Consider the following 15,094-nt stretch of genomic DNA (forward strand, 5'->3'; position numbering starts at 1 on the left):
GAAAACTAGTTGAAGCAGCAAGGTGCATGTTGTCTCATGCTAAGTTACCAAAGAAGTTCTGGGCAGAGGCTGTACCCACAGCAGCTTACCTACAGAACAGACTGCCAACTTCTGTCCTGAAGGGAGACACACCGTATCAGAGATGGTGTGGAAAAAACCCTGATGTGAGTCACATGAAGGTATTTGGCTGTATTGCCTATGCACATGTCCCAGATGAAGAGAGAAGGAAGCTGGACAAAAAAACTGTGAAGCTTCGCTTCATGGGATTTGCAAACAGTGCCAAAGGTTATCGCCTGTATGATGAAGAGAAAAGGAGCATTCTGATCCGTCGTGATGTCGTCTTTGATGAATCAAACTTCAACATGGAGAAGGAAGTGAAAGGACACTGCACAGAGAACGAGATAATTGTGAAAACAGATGAGAGTGAAACAAAAGATGATGAGATCACTGTCAAAAAAGTGGCAGAATCAGAAAGGCTCCAAGCAGATTTGGATATGATGAGTTTGCTGATGTGGTGACTGTTGATCATCATGCAAACGTGTCGTGTGACAGAGCCACTCTCACTGAAAGAGGCAATGGAGAGTTCTAATGCAAAAAAGTGGCAGGAGGCGGCTGACTTAGAATATGAGTCACTGCTAGAAAATGAGACATGGGACTTAGTTGACTTGCCAAAAGACAGAAAGGCAGTAGGATCAAGATGGGTGTTCAAAGTCAAGCGTCATACTGATGGAAGAGTGGAACGATACAAGTGTAGACTCGTTGCCAAGGGCTATGCTCAGTTGTATGGTGCTGACTATGATGAAACGTTTTCACCAGTGGTACGATTTAGCTCTATTCGTACGTTACTGACCTTTGCTGTTCAAAACAATCTATACGTTCACCAGATGGATGTTGTAACTGCATTCCTCAATGGACACCTGGAAGAGGAAATATACATGAAGCAACCAGAGGGCTACATCAAACCAGGGCAAGAGCATCTGGTATGCAAACTGAAAAGATCAATATATGGACTAAAACAGTCTCCTCGCTGTCGGAGCAAGGCGGAGTTCATGCAGGGAAACTGGATTCAAACAGCACGTCAGACCCCTGTGTGTTTGTGAGATCAACACAAGAAGTTGAGATACTCGCAGTTTACGTGGATGATTTGATTCTCATTACAAAGTCAATTGAGAGCAAGAATGAGCTCAAAGCGGCTCTCAAGGAGCGCTACAAAATGAAAGACATGGGTGGGCTGTCCTACATCCTGGGCATCTCTGTGATCCAAAATAAAGAAAAAAGCTGTGTCGTTCTTCAACAGAAGCATTATATCGAAGCCATACTTTGGAAATGTGGAATGGATAATGCAAATCCTGTAGCAACCCCTGCAGATGTCAACGTCAAGCTGAGAAAAAATGATGGTGTTAGTAAATCAGTGCACCAGCATACCTATCAATGGTTGGAGGTCTGCTGTATGCTGCTGTTGTGAATCTTCTCCTGGTGGTTGCCGAGATGTGTTGATGAGGGAGGAATCTTCGCAGACACCGACTTGGTTATCAAAGATGTTTATTGGAGAGAACAGTCAGGTATCAATCGAACACTGCAGATTGTCTGAGGGAGGTTTCGCGGTCCCGATGGTGAAGAACTCCGAGGTGTCTTCATCGTCACCTCCTTCTTATACAGTCGAGTAAACACATTCTTTACTGATGACCTCACGCTATACAATATGGCCAACCCAATGGTATAGCGTTCAGTCATTACCAAAAAAGGGAATACTTGAAGTTGCTTCATGCTACACATCCTCATATGGAGAACAACCAGGGGCCCACAGGCTCCAGTGTCATCTTTTAGGAGCTCCTTTTACATAAAGGAGGAAGACACAGGACACACATGTGGAGCATGTCCTAATATGGTGGTTAGGCTGGGTGCTAAACACATTACGGCCTTACAGATGTAAAGCCTGCATAGAACGGGTCAGATACTACACTGCAATGGCGACAAGAGCAAGTTCAACGCCAATCCGGATGCTTCACATCTGACTGCTGTAAAGAGGATACTTCGATACTTGAAAGGGACAGTGAATCTTGCTCTGAAGTATGAGAGGTCAGACTGGAGCCTTAATCGGATACTCAGATGCCGACTGGGCTGGAGATCAGGATGATCGTCGGTCAACAGCAGGCAACATCTTCCTACTGAGTGGAGGAGCAGTGAGCTGGCTCAGTAAAAAACAAGCAACAGTTTCACTCTCAACAGCAGAGGCTGAATACATCGCACTCAGTCAAGCAGCCCAAGAAGGAATCTGGCTGAAACGACTACTGGGTGATCTTGGAGTAAAATCCATGTCCACAGTGATTCTGGAAGACAATCAAGGAGCCATTGCAAAGGCAAAGAATCCTGTGAATCACTCCAGGACCAAACACATAGATATTCGCTACCACTACATCCGTGAATGTGTGCAGAATGGACAAATACAACTGCAGTATTGTCCAACAAATGACATGAAAGCGGATATCCTTACTAAGCCACTAGCTAGACCAAGATTTGAATATCTCTCGGGGAGAGATCGGACTTTACCCTATTTAAAAAAGCTTGACAGGTGTATGAGGAACGCTGCCTGGTCAAAGCAATTTCTGAAAAAATGTCTGTGAAAAAGAGTTTCAGAAAGACAATGTAAAACAGGTTCAGTTTTTGTTGTTTACATTTTTTATTTTTTTATTTAAGAATATGATAGCTACCTTCTGAAGATAGTTCAGTTCAGTTCGGTTTATTACGTAGTGCGCCATAATCTTTCGGTCCCCAGATGAGCCGCGTGACTGAGATGTCGCTTTTGTCACCTATGCTCTCGTCCCAGCAGTACTCGGGGGACAGCAGTTTGCTTGGTTTGTAGAGCCAGAAGTACTTGTTCAAGTGGCTCTCATCATGCCAGAGGGCCTCTACATTGCTCTGTTTGTCCTTCATGATGTTCATGTAGCAGGTGTCCGTCAAGTTCTTCACATTTTCCCAAACGCCTCCGAAGATAGCAGCATGATAGTAGAAATCCCCGGTTTCCATGTAGGCGGTGGATTGGAAGTTCCTGTCATAGGTGAACCTGTCCTTTGGAAGTTTGTAGTAGTGGGCGTGGAGCAAAGCCACAGACTTTCCCAGAGCCTCTGAGCCAAACCTGCCCTTGAACTCCTGATCCACGTCGAAGCAGAAGACGTAGCGGCTGTGGTGGCGGATGTCGGACTCGATGGTTTCCGATATGGTCTTCATCCGCATCATTGAGATGTCCTGCCACCTGGAGTGCTTTTCAACCACTATCACCTTCAGCGTTCTCTGAGGACCCAGCTGTACTTTGGGGACCTGCTCTGGCAGGTCTGTGAACACATAATACGTCACTGGTAATCCCGGCATGAAGAACGTTTCGGCCGATGTGAGGAATTTGTTGAGATAAGCCTCTAGGTACCTTAGAGGAAACAGAAAAGTGAAAGGTTACTTATTAGGATGGTTTTGAGCTGGGATAGTTGAGTCCAAGGGGAAAATCTCTTAAATCCAATCTGGCAGAGGAACAAACCTGCCCACGGCGAATACAGTGAGGGCCACAGATGTGCTGTGCTTTGCGTGGGTTTGGTCATAGAGTTTCGGGTCAAACATCTCTTCCCATATGATTGGGGCTTTCCAAGGCGTGCACGTTGGGACCTCCAGCCTGACCCTAAAAAAGGAGAGATGACAAAAGGCATACTTCTTAATCCAATGAGACACAGCTTCAGGAGGCAGTTTGGTTCATAGCTGTGCACTGACCTGCTGACCTCTGACCCCACTGACCTGCTCAACACAACTTGCACTGACAGCTAGTTGTAATTAATGTATTTCCATGATCTATGTCCATTCTCTCTTCTATCTCTCTTCCCCCTTCTTCTCCCTCTTTGCCCAGCTGGCCATCACCAGGAGGTTCCCCCCATATGAGCCTGGTCCTGCTCGAGGTTTCTTCCTGTTACAGGGGAGTTTTTCCTTGCCACTGTTGCTTGTTGGGGTGAGGTCAGAGACAATTTTGTAACATTGTAACAGATGTTAGCAGGCTCAGTTTGTTGGGAAATGGGCTGAGAAGTGGAAGGTTCTCGGTTTGAGCCCTATTGCAGACAAAACATGGGATAGACCATTATGCCCATTATGTACCCTCCCTGTGACCCCGAAAGGGATAAAGCGGTTAAGAAGATGCAACGAGATGCTAGGTGGAGACAGATGGAGCTCATGGTGGGATGTTCCCCCAGCATCATGTTTACTGATCCACAGAAATCAGGCAGGTCACAAAAGCTCTTTTTTGGATTTGAACACATGATGGAAAAGATGACGCTCCTGTAGATCCCTCTTTAGAGCAGTGAAAATTGCTCCTGAATACTGCAAAATCATTTAGCTGTTATAGCGACACCAAGATGATTGAAGCCAACATTCTTTGGTTTCTCACCCAAAGTTGAGTGTTTGGTCCAAGTTGCTGTCCATCCTGCTCCATTCCTCCTGCGTCTGCGTGTTATCTTTGGGGAGCAAGCTGGTCCCGTTTCTGGTCAAAGACATTTCGGAGGAGGGTGTTTCACGTGTCACACACTAGTCACATGTCAATAAGCCTGAAAGATTGATACTGACCTAAGAAATGAAGATGTGTAGGTTATGACCAGCAACACGAGACAACAGAGGACTCCAGCAATCACCACCTTGTTACTGCCCCAATACAAAAGGAAGCAAAGAAAGGGGATCATCATACTGAGAGCAGACTGGGAGATGAAGGAGAGGCAGTTTACCTCATATTGATGACAAAATTGTCCGTTTTTTCCCCAATCACACAGGTGTGTAGAAGGTCATGAAACTGTCAAAATTAAAAAAAAATTAAAAAAATGTTGCAATAAAGTTCATAGTGAAAACAGTTTTTTAAATAATTGTAATACCAAAAGTGACCACTTCCTGGGCACATTAATCAGAAATTATTTTATACAATTAAATATGACGAAAATACTATACTGTATACTATATCATATACTGTATAATACTATATACTCATACTTGCATGACCAACCTGCCTGAACCTTTAAATATGAAAAACAATATTAGAGATCCAGATTACAAATCTGGAGTCAGTTAAATTTAATTTTACGACTGGAGATTTGTACTTACTTTCTGTCCCTGTGTGTGTGTCTGTGTGTGTGTGTGTGTGTGTGTGTGTGTGTGTGTGTGTGTGTGGTGTGTGTGTGTGTGTGTGTGTGTGTGTGTGTGTGTGTGTGTGTGCGTGTGTGTGCGTGTGTGTAAAATCAGCCTGGGAGTGGCTTTATTGAGTATGTCCACTTTGAATTTCAACGTGCTATCAGCAGGGAGAGCTGAGGCTGACAGTTGAGTAAAACAGCTCAAATGTCAAGGAACTCAAGAGGACCAAAAAATGAACAGTTACACATCCAATGAGACAAAAACAAGAGCAATGTGCTGGCAAAGGCTTCAAAACAAAGACTGCATCCATGCAAAAATAAACTAACAATTGTCTCATAGTAGCAGCTTGCCATGTTTTTCTGATTGTTAATATCACATCAATTAAAGTTAAAAAAAATGTTTAAGGACAATTTAAAAAATAGTGGAATGTCTTCTCGTTGACCCTAGTTTGAAGGAAAACGAAAAGCACTGGAAACGTTGTTGCTGAATGTTGAGGCTTCCTCGTGTTCTGACGTCCAAGACTCTGACTTACAGCTGCTCAGTCCAACCTTTTCCCTGGTCTGGTCACGCTAATCAACCCGAATTTACCACCAACCTTGAGTCACCTATCTAATGGACTCTACAACTGGGTCCTCCACCTGACTGTAAATGCAGATGCATTCATCTATAAATGTTTAGATGAGTACCATCGTGCTTTTGTGTGATCTGAACACAAGACTGACTCAGAATTCTGAGGAAAACAGAAATTAGATTCATTTTTAGATTGCTGAGACGACACCAAAGATGTTATCTATATGTACATTTATGCAATTTGGTGTCAAAAATCTATACTTTCAATCTGGGCTGAAGAAAAAGCAGAACAAGCTCTGCTGCCGATGCCAAAGGTGATAGTCGTGATAAGTGACACTAAACAAAACAGGAAGAGACCAACTGCCAGAACACAGCACAAAATTGTTCAAATAAGTTAAAACACGTTTACCGCAAGCAGCAGTGGATGAATTCCAAAATCCCTAAAAAGGAACAAGGTGTTGCTTGTAGTTTGTTTCAAAAGAGGCCAGGCAAAATAGAGTAGGAAGGAAGAGGGAGTGTGCTTTTTATCTTCACACTGGGGAGTTGGTGTGTTAATGGTTTCAGTCATGTGCTTTCCGGAGGTGTCTCGCTGCATGGGTAAAATTAAAAGCAATTGTACAGTTACTCTGTGTAATGGAAAATTAAGATTTTCACGTTGGAATGATTGCACATGTACCTTTTACTTACTATGTCTTGACATAAAAGGTGTAAGATGTACAAGAAAGGTACACGTGCAAAGGTACACGTATACATGTTTACTATATGATTAATCATTTACTAGTTGGAAAACAGGTACTGTATTTGTGAAGGACATGCCTTTGTTTGAGGCCATTGTTGATGTTTATCATTCTAATACTGTTGGTTGTCCATTTTAATCCTATGTGATCTATTAAAATAAGCCTTGTAACTTCAAGAGACATGAGGTTTTGTTTTCTTCTTCCTCATCAGACTTTAGCCATTGCATCCACAACATTTTAAAAAGACCTCTACATATCAACATGAAACAGCCATTTATTTCTGAACAGCCTCTTCAGAGCACATTTTCCACTCCAACACATTTGTGACTGCTGAGTTGGTGGTATAAAAGCTGCAACTTTCCCCCCGCTACAGGTTTTTAAATTAAACTTCATAATTAATTAAAAAAAAAACAAAAAAACCCCACAGTGGACACATCCATCGTATTTCTTTGATGTTGTCTGCCATTTTCAGATCAAAGACCATTTTCTGAGATAAGAGCCTGTGTTTTAATGAGCTGCTCCTGATATATGTTAAAAATATATGAACAAATATAAAGTTCTACTGCCACTTAAGGTATGTTACATTCAGCCCTCATTAGCTGGGCCTCCTAGGCTAATATTTAGATGTAAAGCTATAGCTAATACTGGAAAAGGATGGAAGCATTAACACACGGATGAAGTTCTGCTGTATGAGAATGCTGACGTAGTACCATTTTTCCTGACTTAACGGCCTGTCATAAACACTAGTTAAACACACCCAAACCCTCACACACACACACACACCCATTACCACAGGTGATACCACTGGGACTTCTCAGACTGACCATCTAACCTTTTGGTCAATATCTTTTTCTCCATGCCAGAGCTGTGACCTTTCTTCAGCCCCCTTTCAGAAACGATAATGAAAATTCTGGCTCAGCTCGTCTGGTTGTTGCTGGTGTGCGGAGGACTGGCTGTGCCGATGCTGGTCAGGTAGGACCAGCTGCTTTAGCACATTTATTAGCGAACCTGACTTGATTTGAACACCATACATGATACATGAGATTAATCACTGCTCCTCTGCCGGTTCTCAGACCCGATGAATATTCAGCAGAGTTACAGCTACTCTATGACCCTAATGTTAAGCACGTTATTGACGGTAAGTCGCTTTCTAAAATGAATCCAAGCTTATGATTCTTCAAAATAACTGTGCAAATGTGTTTGTGCAGACTATGGCGAGAGGCCGCTCCCTGTTCCTCTGCCACCGGAGGCTGGAAAACCTTATGAGCCAAATCTGGATGAAGAATATTACTGAGAGGAACTAAGGACAATTAATCAGCTCTTTATATGTTGTAAATGTCTGTGCTCAATAATGACAGGACACACTGGAATCTGCATTTAAATGTTTAAATTCACACCTAAAAAACAAAACAAAATAAAGCAGCTTTCACACACTACATGTTGAATCCATATATATTTTAATATTCATATTTACAGGTATTAAATTATTCATATTTATATGGCCTTTGACCCTCCATGACCTTCTGCTTCCTGCTGTGCACCTGATTGGCTCTTAAGAAGGGAAATATAAAAGGTGGTGGCAGCTTTGAGAACATGAAGGCAACAACATACAAACTTTTGGGACATCAACACACTGGAATAGACAAAAATCTTAATGCAAAGAAAATCATTTGATATGAATCAGGGTTTGTGATAAATATTGTAGAAGATATTTTGCTATATTCACCCATGTTGGAGGAATAAGAAATAAAACCATAAACCTTTGGTTTCTTATAATGTCACTGTTGCGGCTTTAAAGGCCAGACAACGTGCAGGAAAGTTAATGATTTCGAGTTCTTTTATTATTACTCTTGTTTGGAAATGCGGAATTAGTACGTCAGTAGGTTTGGCGTGCCGTTCCCCACTTTCAGGATATTTGGAAGGTTGACATAGCAGATAAAATTCGTCATTCCCTGGGTGACACAGCAATATCTTGCTATCTTTATGTGCATGTTTTGCCTTCAGTTGGTAGATAATGTCTATAAACCCTTCAACTTCAAGCATGAGCAGAGGTCAGGAGATATGTTGGGTTTTTCTCTCATTTTTGCTGCCTGACATAAACGTTACTGATCAACCTATATTAAGGACCCAACAAAAAGATATTCTCTTTTTATGCCTTTTAGTCACTACCTGTGCAGCACCTACATGAATCTGAAAATATTCACACTTTGCATGATGACAACCACCACAAAATGTATTTTAGTGCTATAGTAACATTCCAGATATGACTTCACTACATTGAATGCAGCATCTGAAGATAGAGAGCTGCTGAATCTTATACTCCTATGCTGAAAGCCTCAAGATATTAATGGCACTTTGCTCTGATATCAGTGAGACCAGCAGGTTTGTGCATGTCTGTGTGTAATCGTGAGCAACAGATGAAGGTTCCTGGTTCACTGTGGGAAAAATAGAAATTGTGACATCACAGGTACAGCGCGGCGCTTCGACACCGTTCAAACGTCAAACACGGCAACCCTCTTGAATATCGCAATGAAGTTCCTCATGAAAGTTGTGAGAATCAGATGAACAAGAGGCACTCCCAGTGAAGAAAAGAAGACTTTCATTTCCACTCCCTCAGCACCTGCAGCCGAGCTATTGTGTAGTGTCGTGTCAGTACGGCCAAACTGGTTTAACAAGTTATACCGGTAAATAATTGGATGTCGGATGAGGGGGAGGAGGCTGTTTATCTGAGCGTTGCAGTAACTTGTAAAACAGCCAAACCACGAAGGACATAATCTTTGCGACACACGCATAAATTGTGCTCTCTCATTCTGCCTTTTAGAGGAAATTCTTCACATTTACACCTATTGTAAGATTGTATGTAGCGCAGTCATACGTGGCCCCAAATCTCTGCAGATCCAGGAACTTTATTCACGGATCTCGGTGTCATTCTAAACAGAATAGGTTCCCATTTCTGCTGAAACATGTAGTAGCTTATTTTACATTTCTGCCTCTAACTTATTAAGGAAAGCAGATTTATTAATGCCACCAAATGGGGCTAGAGAACATGGATCAATGATAAGTTTACTAATAACTGCACGGAGCATTTTCAATATCTGCAATATATGTTGTTTCGCCCGCATATTTTGTCCCTGAATATCCTATTTTCTTGCGCCATTCTATCAGGTAGGTGTGATTGAAGTTTGATTAACAATCTTATGAAATGTTTCCGCTTTCATACGAGTTTCAGTGATGTAAAATCCTTTCCAGGGTCTGAGGGTGGACAGGCTCAACCCTTAGATTTGAAGTGGCACAGTCTGTTATTCAGTAAATGCACGCACCTGCTTCTTGAGCGCGGGCTGGAGCCAGTGTAGTCCTCCTCATTGAGTCGATGCTACAGGCTAACCAATGCTGCTGTGATGCAAAGTTTGTTGTTTATCAGTGCAACTCATCATCACTTTCTTTTTGCATATTTTCCACCGTTATCAGGCTCCTTCTTTGGCCCAACTCTTCCCCACAGTTCCAGTAGCCAGCCCTCGTTCTCTTCTTTATTTCTAAATTATTATTTTAGAGCTATCTGTCTTTCATGCAACATGATGCTATGATACAGTGTACTGTACAGGGCTGTGGTCGAAGGCAGGGCGTGTTACTCCAGGTAGATGTCCTCTGTTGGGCACGAAGCCTCCACAAACTCTTTATAATACAGCTGAAAGGCTTTGCTGCAAAACAGAATGGTGCATTTAAGCCACTTTTAAAACCATTCAAAGTGCATTTGTTTTTTCAAAGAGAAATATGGAATTTCTTTCAAAGTGGGACTTCTTAAAGCAACAACCAAAAAATACAGCTCACCCCACTGATTCTGCAACAGCTTTAGTGGAATCTTCCGAGACAAATACATGGCAGGCAAATCTGTGGTCGGCTGGGTGCTTCGTAATAAATCCAAAATATCTGCATGTGGGGAAAAAAAGAGAGCATTCAAAGCTAAAGGAAATGTAAACAGAGGAACTGTCTGACAGACTTCCTTCCTCCTCTTTGTGCTCATGAAAAAAGTTTGACTAGAGCAGCGGCTAACCCCGAATGACATCCTGTGCCCTTAATCCTTGATAACCGCACACCTAACACGTTTACGACCTATGTGACACTTCTCACTTACTTGTTATTTTTGGGATGATAGCCACAGAAGGAGACATTCTTTAACTGGAAGAAGTGATTGCACTCATTGCTCTGTGGACAAGAAAGAATAAATGTGATGTTATTTGGTTAACAAGTTGGTTTAACAGGTGAAGATTCTTCTTAAAACCTAAAATCCTTTCATCCAGTATGGGCTGCCCCGGCAGCGTGACAAATGCATGCATCTGAATTAGATAAAACAGATACAAAGGTCATTGTCAGTCAGGTCAACAACCGCAGTGCTTCTCAGCGGCCAGCAGAGGGAGACATGTGACCGGATAAAACGAGCTTCAAATTGAGGAAGAAACCTGAAGCTCAACGTCCTTCAGCTTCATTCATCTGGCGTTGAACAGACATAAGACACAACAGACAGAACAGTCATACCCTGTCACACGCGTAATAATCCTCTTGGACTGAAAGTTTGATGCCTTTCACACTGATATCCAGGATGCAGGACGAAGGTGGGTTGTACTCTACTGTCATCCTTCTGTTAGTGGCAATCTAGAAAACAAAAGCAGCTCAGTGAGGAGGTCCTTTGGTGGCTATAAAAAGCTTTTGCCATTTTTAGGCTGGTATTATATATATATCTGCAATTTATTGTACAATAACATGAAAGTAACGCAGGATGGCCAGTTTTCAGCTTTTAATGTTCAAACACGACACATGTACCTTCTGCATGGCTGCACAGAGAACGTCATTTCCTTTATGGTAGGGCACCTGGACTGAACCCAGGAACTTCAGCCGGTAGCGGTCCATCCACTCACTGCTCTTCACTGCACGGGCATGAAATAAGCAAAAATGGGAGAAACACTTAGGCGAATGCCTTCATCCCTATCTTTACACAAAATAATCGATTCTACAAATATGAACTGCCAATCCTATTAAATCGTAATGGTCTTGCTAAGTCCCTGTGGTACTGATGGCGGGGAGTGGGGGGGGATACCTCTGTAAATCTCAGGATCCTTGGAAACCTCTATGGCGTAGTATGCAGGGAAGATACCACGAGCCCCAGTTCTCATGTTGTAACCCTCGTACCAGTAATCCTCCGACTGCACCTCCACCAGTAGAGGATCGTCCACCTCCAGCTCCAGCTCATCATCGTGTCGCGGGACAAACCTGACGACACAGAAGGTGCCATAATTGTACAGGCTTATTATGGGTCAGAAGATACTGTTTCCATCTAGCTCACCAGCACTGTGGCCCTCATACGTGTTATATTTCTACTCGCTCATTGAAGCTTTATCCAAAGTTTGATAGTGTTGCAGAGATTCAACACATATTCATATGAAATGCTACAAAGCAACACTGATCCTGCATATATACAAAATAAAGAAAACCCCTTTTAAAACTGTTGTATCTCTTTTGTCCTGATGCTGTGCTGCTGCAGATGCAGCTAATCACATGACTGGAGTGCTCATGTGACACCAATTGCATCTACAAGCCTGGGGTCAAAAGCTTCTGTACATCCATTGTGTGTGTGTTTGTGTGCTTGTGTGTGTAAGACACAGGTCTCTTCCAAACAGCCAGTACAAATAAAAACAAGGAAAAAACACAGTCAGATGATCAATCTAGTGCTTTGTGATGTGGGTCCAGAGGTGGGGGCCGAGTGATGCACTAACGAGCAGCTTCTTAGCACAACTGCTACAACGCCCTGCTGAAATCGTCGCATTAATTCAGAACAGTGGATTCTATGACACCAAGCAGTTCAACAATAATACATAATTCATTAAATCCTGATTTCTTCCTTTTTGAGCTACTTTAAGCATCGCTGTCCATGGCAGTCATGATGATGTGCTTACTGACACAAAACAAATACAGAAGATGCTATTTTTGGACCCTTGGTGATGATTTTCAGAAGGAAATGAGCCAAATGGAGGGAAGTGAGATTGCTGTTCTTCATTTTATTTGCACTATAGAGTGAAACACGACAGATTGTACTCAATAAAAACTTCATCCAAATAATGATGTCGACATCGTGCCACTCTTCCTCACCTGTAGACGGCTCTGTGGCTCTGATCCTTCTCCTCTCCGTGAATAACACAAGAGTATAAACCGAAGGACTCTGCACCTGGAAAGTCGGAGCGACACAGATTAATGGCTGTGGTGTTTCTAATGAGCATCAGAGGACCACCAGGACTGTTGGAGGAGATGACCACACGTCCATTAGACAAAGCTATTACCCTCCACCTCCTCCTGTCCATTACTGCAGGACACACATTTTGCTGCTCAGTGCACAAATCTGCATTTTCCAAAACTGACAGACCTGTGTCACTGAATCCATTCAAACACATTAGCAAACATTTTTTTACATCTTTACGACAAGATGCGTGTGTCTGCTGGTAAATCAGGGAAATTCTGCATCTTTAATCATCAGAGTCAGAAGGAATTCTGTGAGAATCTAACAGACAAGAAAATTAGGTCTAAAATGTTCCAATTCATGACCAAAAGGAATAAAAGTAACATGCTGCGCATATGGTTTACAAGTAAAATAGAAAACGGAATTTTTGAATCTGGAATAGTCTCTTTGGGACAATAATACGTTTAAATCTAGCTCTGATCAGGCTCGCACGAACATTCTGGTGCTCTGAGCCTCCCTGAATATGCTGAATCAGCCGCACCGCTTTGAGCCGTGGTCGGACGCTATTGGCCGAGGTTTTACCCCGTGTGTGAAGGGACTCCTCGAGGGCCACGGCACATATGGCAAGTGACAGCAACTGGCACCAAAATAAGAAGACGAGCCCTGTAGTTTCTGCATTTAACTGGCTAACAGTCGTATAAAATCACACGAGGATTGCTGCCTGTAATGGTCTGAGTAGTCAGCATGTATATTCAAGGCCACGGTGGTGTGGAGACTTACTGGAGGAGCGCGAGCGTCCGTTCATGAACACATTGAGGAACTTCTTGGAGAAATGCAGGTCGAGCTCTGGAGTGGATTCTTCGGAGAGGCTAGCTGTGGCCTCCCTCCTCACGCCTCCCATGTGTGCTCCGTCCTCTTCCTCCTCCTCGTAGTCCTCCCCGATGGCGGACTCATAAGGGGACGAGACGCAGTTGTCATATACGGTGGCCGAGTCACTGTCGTCGCTGTAGCCTTGGTAACACTCCCTCAGACTGACCAGTTCTAGCTGAGCATGTTCGTCCACCACCAGTGTGTATTTGACAGCGTCGTACGAAAGGCCGCTGGCCTCCGAGTTCATGGAAGTCCTTCGTGGGATCCTGCCACTGCCACCATCCACCTTTCCTCCCCTTGTTCCTATACTCCCGTCCATAATTAACCTGTCCACGTCCTCGTCCTCCCCACAGTAGCTCTCATCAGTGGCATCCACGTACTCCACTGATGAGCCGGCTCTCAGCATGACACCAGCTCCCGTTCCCTCACTTTTGAGGCTGAGGTCCAACGCAAGTGAGGAGCAGGCTGGGAGAGAACTGCTCGGTGGCGTGATGAGGGACTCTACACAGGAGGCATACGAAGGCGCGGGCACGTAGACCTCGTCCTCCTCGTAGATAGATGGGTTTGTCCGGTCTGGGAGGGGCTGATAAGGAGGTGGGCCCTCTGTGTCGGAGCTGATGGACATGCGGGTATGTTCGGGTTGCTGTGAGAGGAAAGGCCGGTCCTGAGCGTGGGGGGGTTCCAGAGTGTCAGCAGAACGATGCACAGGAGTCAGATATATCTCCTCTGTAGGTTCGAGTTGAACGTCCGTGTGGTAGCGGATTCTGTCCCGGTGGTGCCCACCCCCATCTGCTCTCCCCGCCGGATAAGCAGGAGCTGGCGTGTAGTTCTGTGGCGGCGGCGGCGGCGCGGGCGGTCTCTCCTGAAGCTTTGGGCGGGTCGCTGTCGATGAGCTGTGAGAGTGTCTGCAGGGGGCGTCCGTGGAGGTCCCGCGGTCTTTGGTCTGGGCCCCGCTTCCCTGCACCTTGTCCTCGTCGCTCAGACAACTGTGCTCCCGTGGGGGCGTAAGTTCCCCTGGAGGAGACAGCAGCACACCCACGGCCAGAACAACAAGCGTGCAGACAGACAGGCAGACACACAGGTCAGAGGGCCAGAGTGAATAAACGTGGAGCAGGTAGGCAGACATGGTGGTGAATGCAGAGCAAAGCACAGGAGGAGGCAGAAATACATAACGATTAGGTAACAGACATCAGGATTAGGCTGTCAAAGCCCCGTTACCCATCAGAGTCAGTGCTACTGGGCAGAGGTGATTGTCTGTTATGTCATAATCCATCATCGAGAAGTCCCAGCATGACATTTTGACTGCATGATTCCGCCTGGTGTCTGACAACAGACGGCAAACAGTGTTTAAACAAACACCCAGCTCCAGAGAATGGAGAGATGCTGCACCAAAAGGGACGGGTCTCGCAAGGGGAGACTGGGGGAGAGGTCAGACCAGTACAAAGCTATATTCTGCTCTATAACCTGGTCAAATTCCTGAGCAAAGTTTGGAGCTATGTCATGGAAAAACAACCTCATTTAATCCCAAAATTATAAATAATAT

At 44.1% G+C, this 15,094-nt stretch overlaps 2 protein-coding genes and 1 long non-coding RNA gene across 7 annotated transcripts in view; 1 reads left to right on the top strand and 2 right to left on the bottom strand.

Moving 5' to 3' along the window:
* LOC130514080 (uncharacterized) overlaps positions 1–7,891 on the top strand; it is a 20,855-nt gene extending 12,964 nt beyond the window's left edge. Inside the window, exons 1-4 of one of the 3 annotated variants that reach the window (XR_008946906.1) lie at positions 5,896–6,315; positions 7,319–7,427; positions 7,529–7,593; positions 7,664–7,891. This is a non-coding gene — a long non-coding RNA (uncharacterized LOC130514080). Of the gene's footprint in view, positions 1–5,895; positions 6,316–7,183; positions 7,428–7,528; positions 7,594–7,663 lie in introns of those variants that run through there. The other 2 variants (XR_008946908.1, XR_008946905.1) reach the window with 2 other exon arrangements.
* On the bottom strand, positions 2,725–6,334 carry LOC130514059 (alpha-1,3-galactosyltransferase 2-like). Its single transcript, XM_057013425.1, has 6 exons — positions 6,128–6,334; positions 4,752–4,816; positions 4,597–4,671; positions 4,421–4,513; positions 3,530–3,667; positions 2,725–3,421 (listed from the first exon to the last, which is right to left on the bottom strand). The coding sequence occupies exons 1-6, from the start codon at positions 6,311–6,313 to the stop codon at positions 2,731–2,733; spliced, it is 1,248 nt and encodes a 415-aa protein (XP_056869405.1). The 5' UTR covers positions 6,314–6,334; the 3' UTR covers positions 2,725–2,730.
* Positions 7,826–15,094, bottom strand: part of LOC130514023 (C-Jun-amino-terminal kinase-interacting protein 1-like) — a 24,888-nt gene continuing 17,619 nt past the window's right edge. For all 3 annotated transcript variants that reach the window (XM_057013385.1, XM_057013400.1, XM_057013393.1), the window contains exons 5-12: positions 13,462–14,565; positions 12,597–12,672; positions 11,548–11,720; positions 11,274–11,377; positions 10,989–11,105; positions 10,588–10,658; positions 10,284–10,382; positions 7,826–10,153 (exon numbers count right to left, since the gene is read on the bottom strand). In XM_057013385.1, coding sequence (XP_056869365.1) covers positions 10,081–10,153; positions 10,284–10,382; positions 10,588–10,658; positions 10,989–11,105; positions 11,274–11,377; positions 11,548–11,720; positions 12,597–12,672; positions 13,462–14,565 — 1,817 coding nt within the window. In that variant the 3' untranslated portion in view covers positions 7,826–10,080. The remainder of the gene's footprint in view (positions 10,154–10,283; positions 10,383–10,587; positions 10,659–10,988; positions 11,106–11,273; positions 11,378–11,547; positions 11,721–12,596; positions 12,673–13,461; positions 14,566–15,094) is intronic.

Source organism: Takifugu flavidus, chromosome 2, assembly GCF_003711565.1.
Source record: "Takifugu flavidus isolate HTHZ2018 chromosome 2, ASM371156v2, whole genome shotgun sequence".
NCBI classification, from domain to species: Eukaryota; Metazoa; Chordata; class Actinopteri; order Tetraodontiformes; family Tetraodontidae; genus Takifugu; species Takifugu flavidus.

Bases quoted from the DNA above. Each gene is read 5' to 3' on its own strand.
- LOC130514059 (XM_057013425.1), bottom strand. From the start codon at position 6,313: ATGCAGCGAGACACCTCCGGAAAGCACATGACTGAAACCATTAACACA. The intron at 4,672-4,751 runs GTAAACTGCCTC...GTATTGGGGCAG, and splicing joins AATTTTGTCATCAATATGAG to TAACAAGGTGGTGATTGCTG. The intron at 3,668-4,420 runs GTGAGAAACCAA...CTCCTTTTTTAG, and splicing joins GACCAAACACTCAACTTTGG to GGTCAGGCTGGAGGTCCCAA.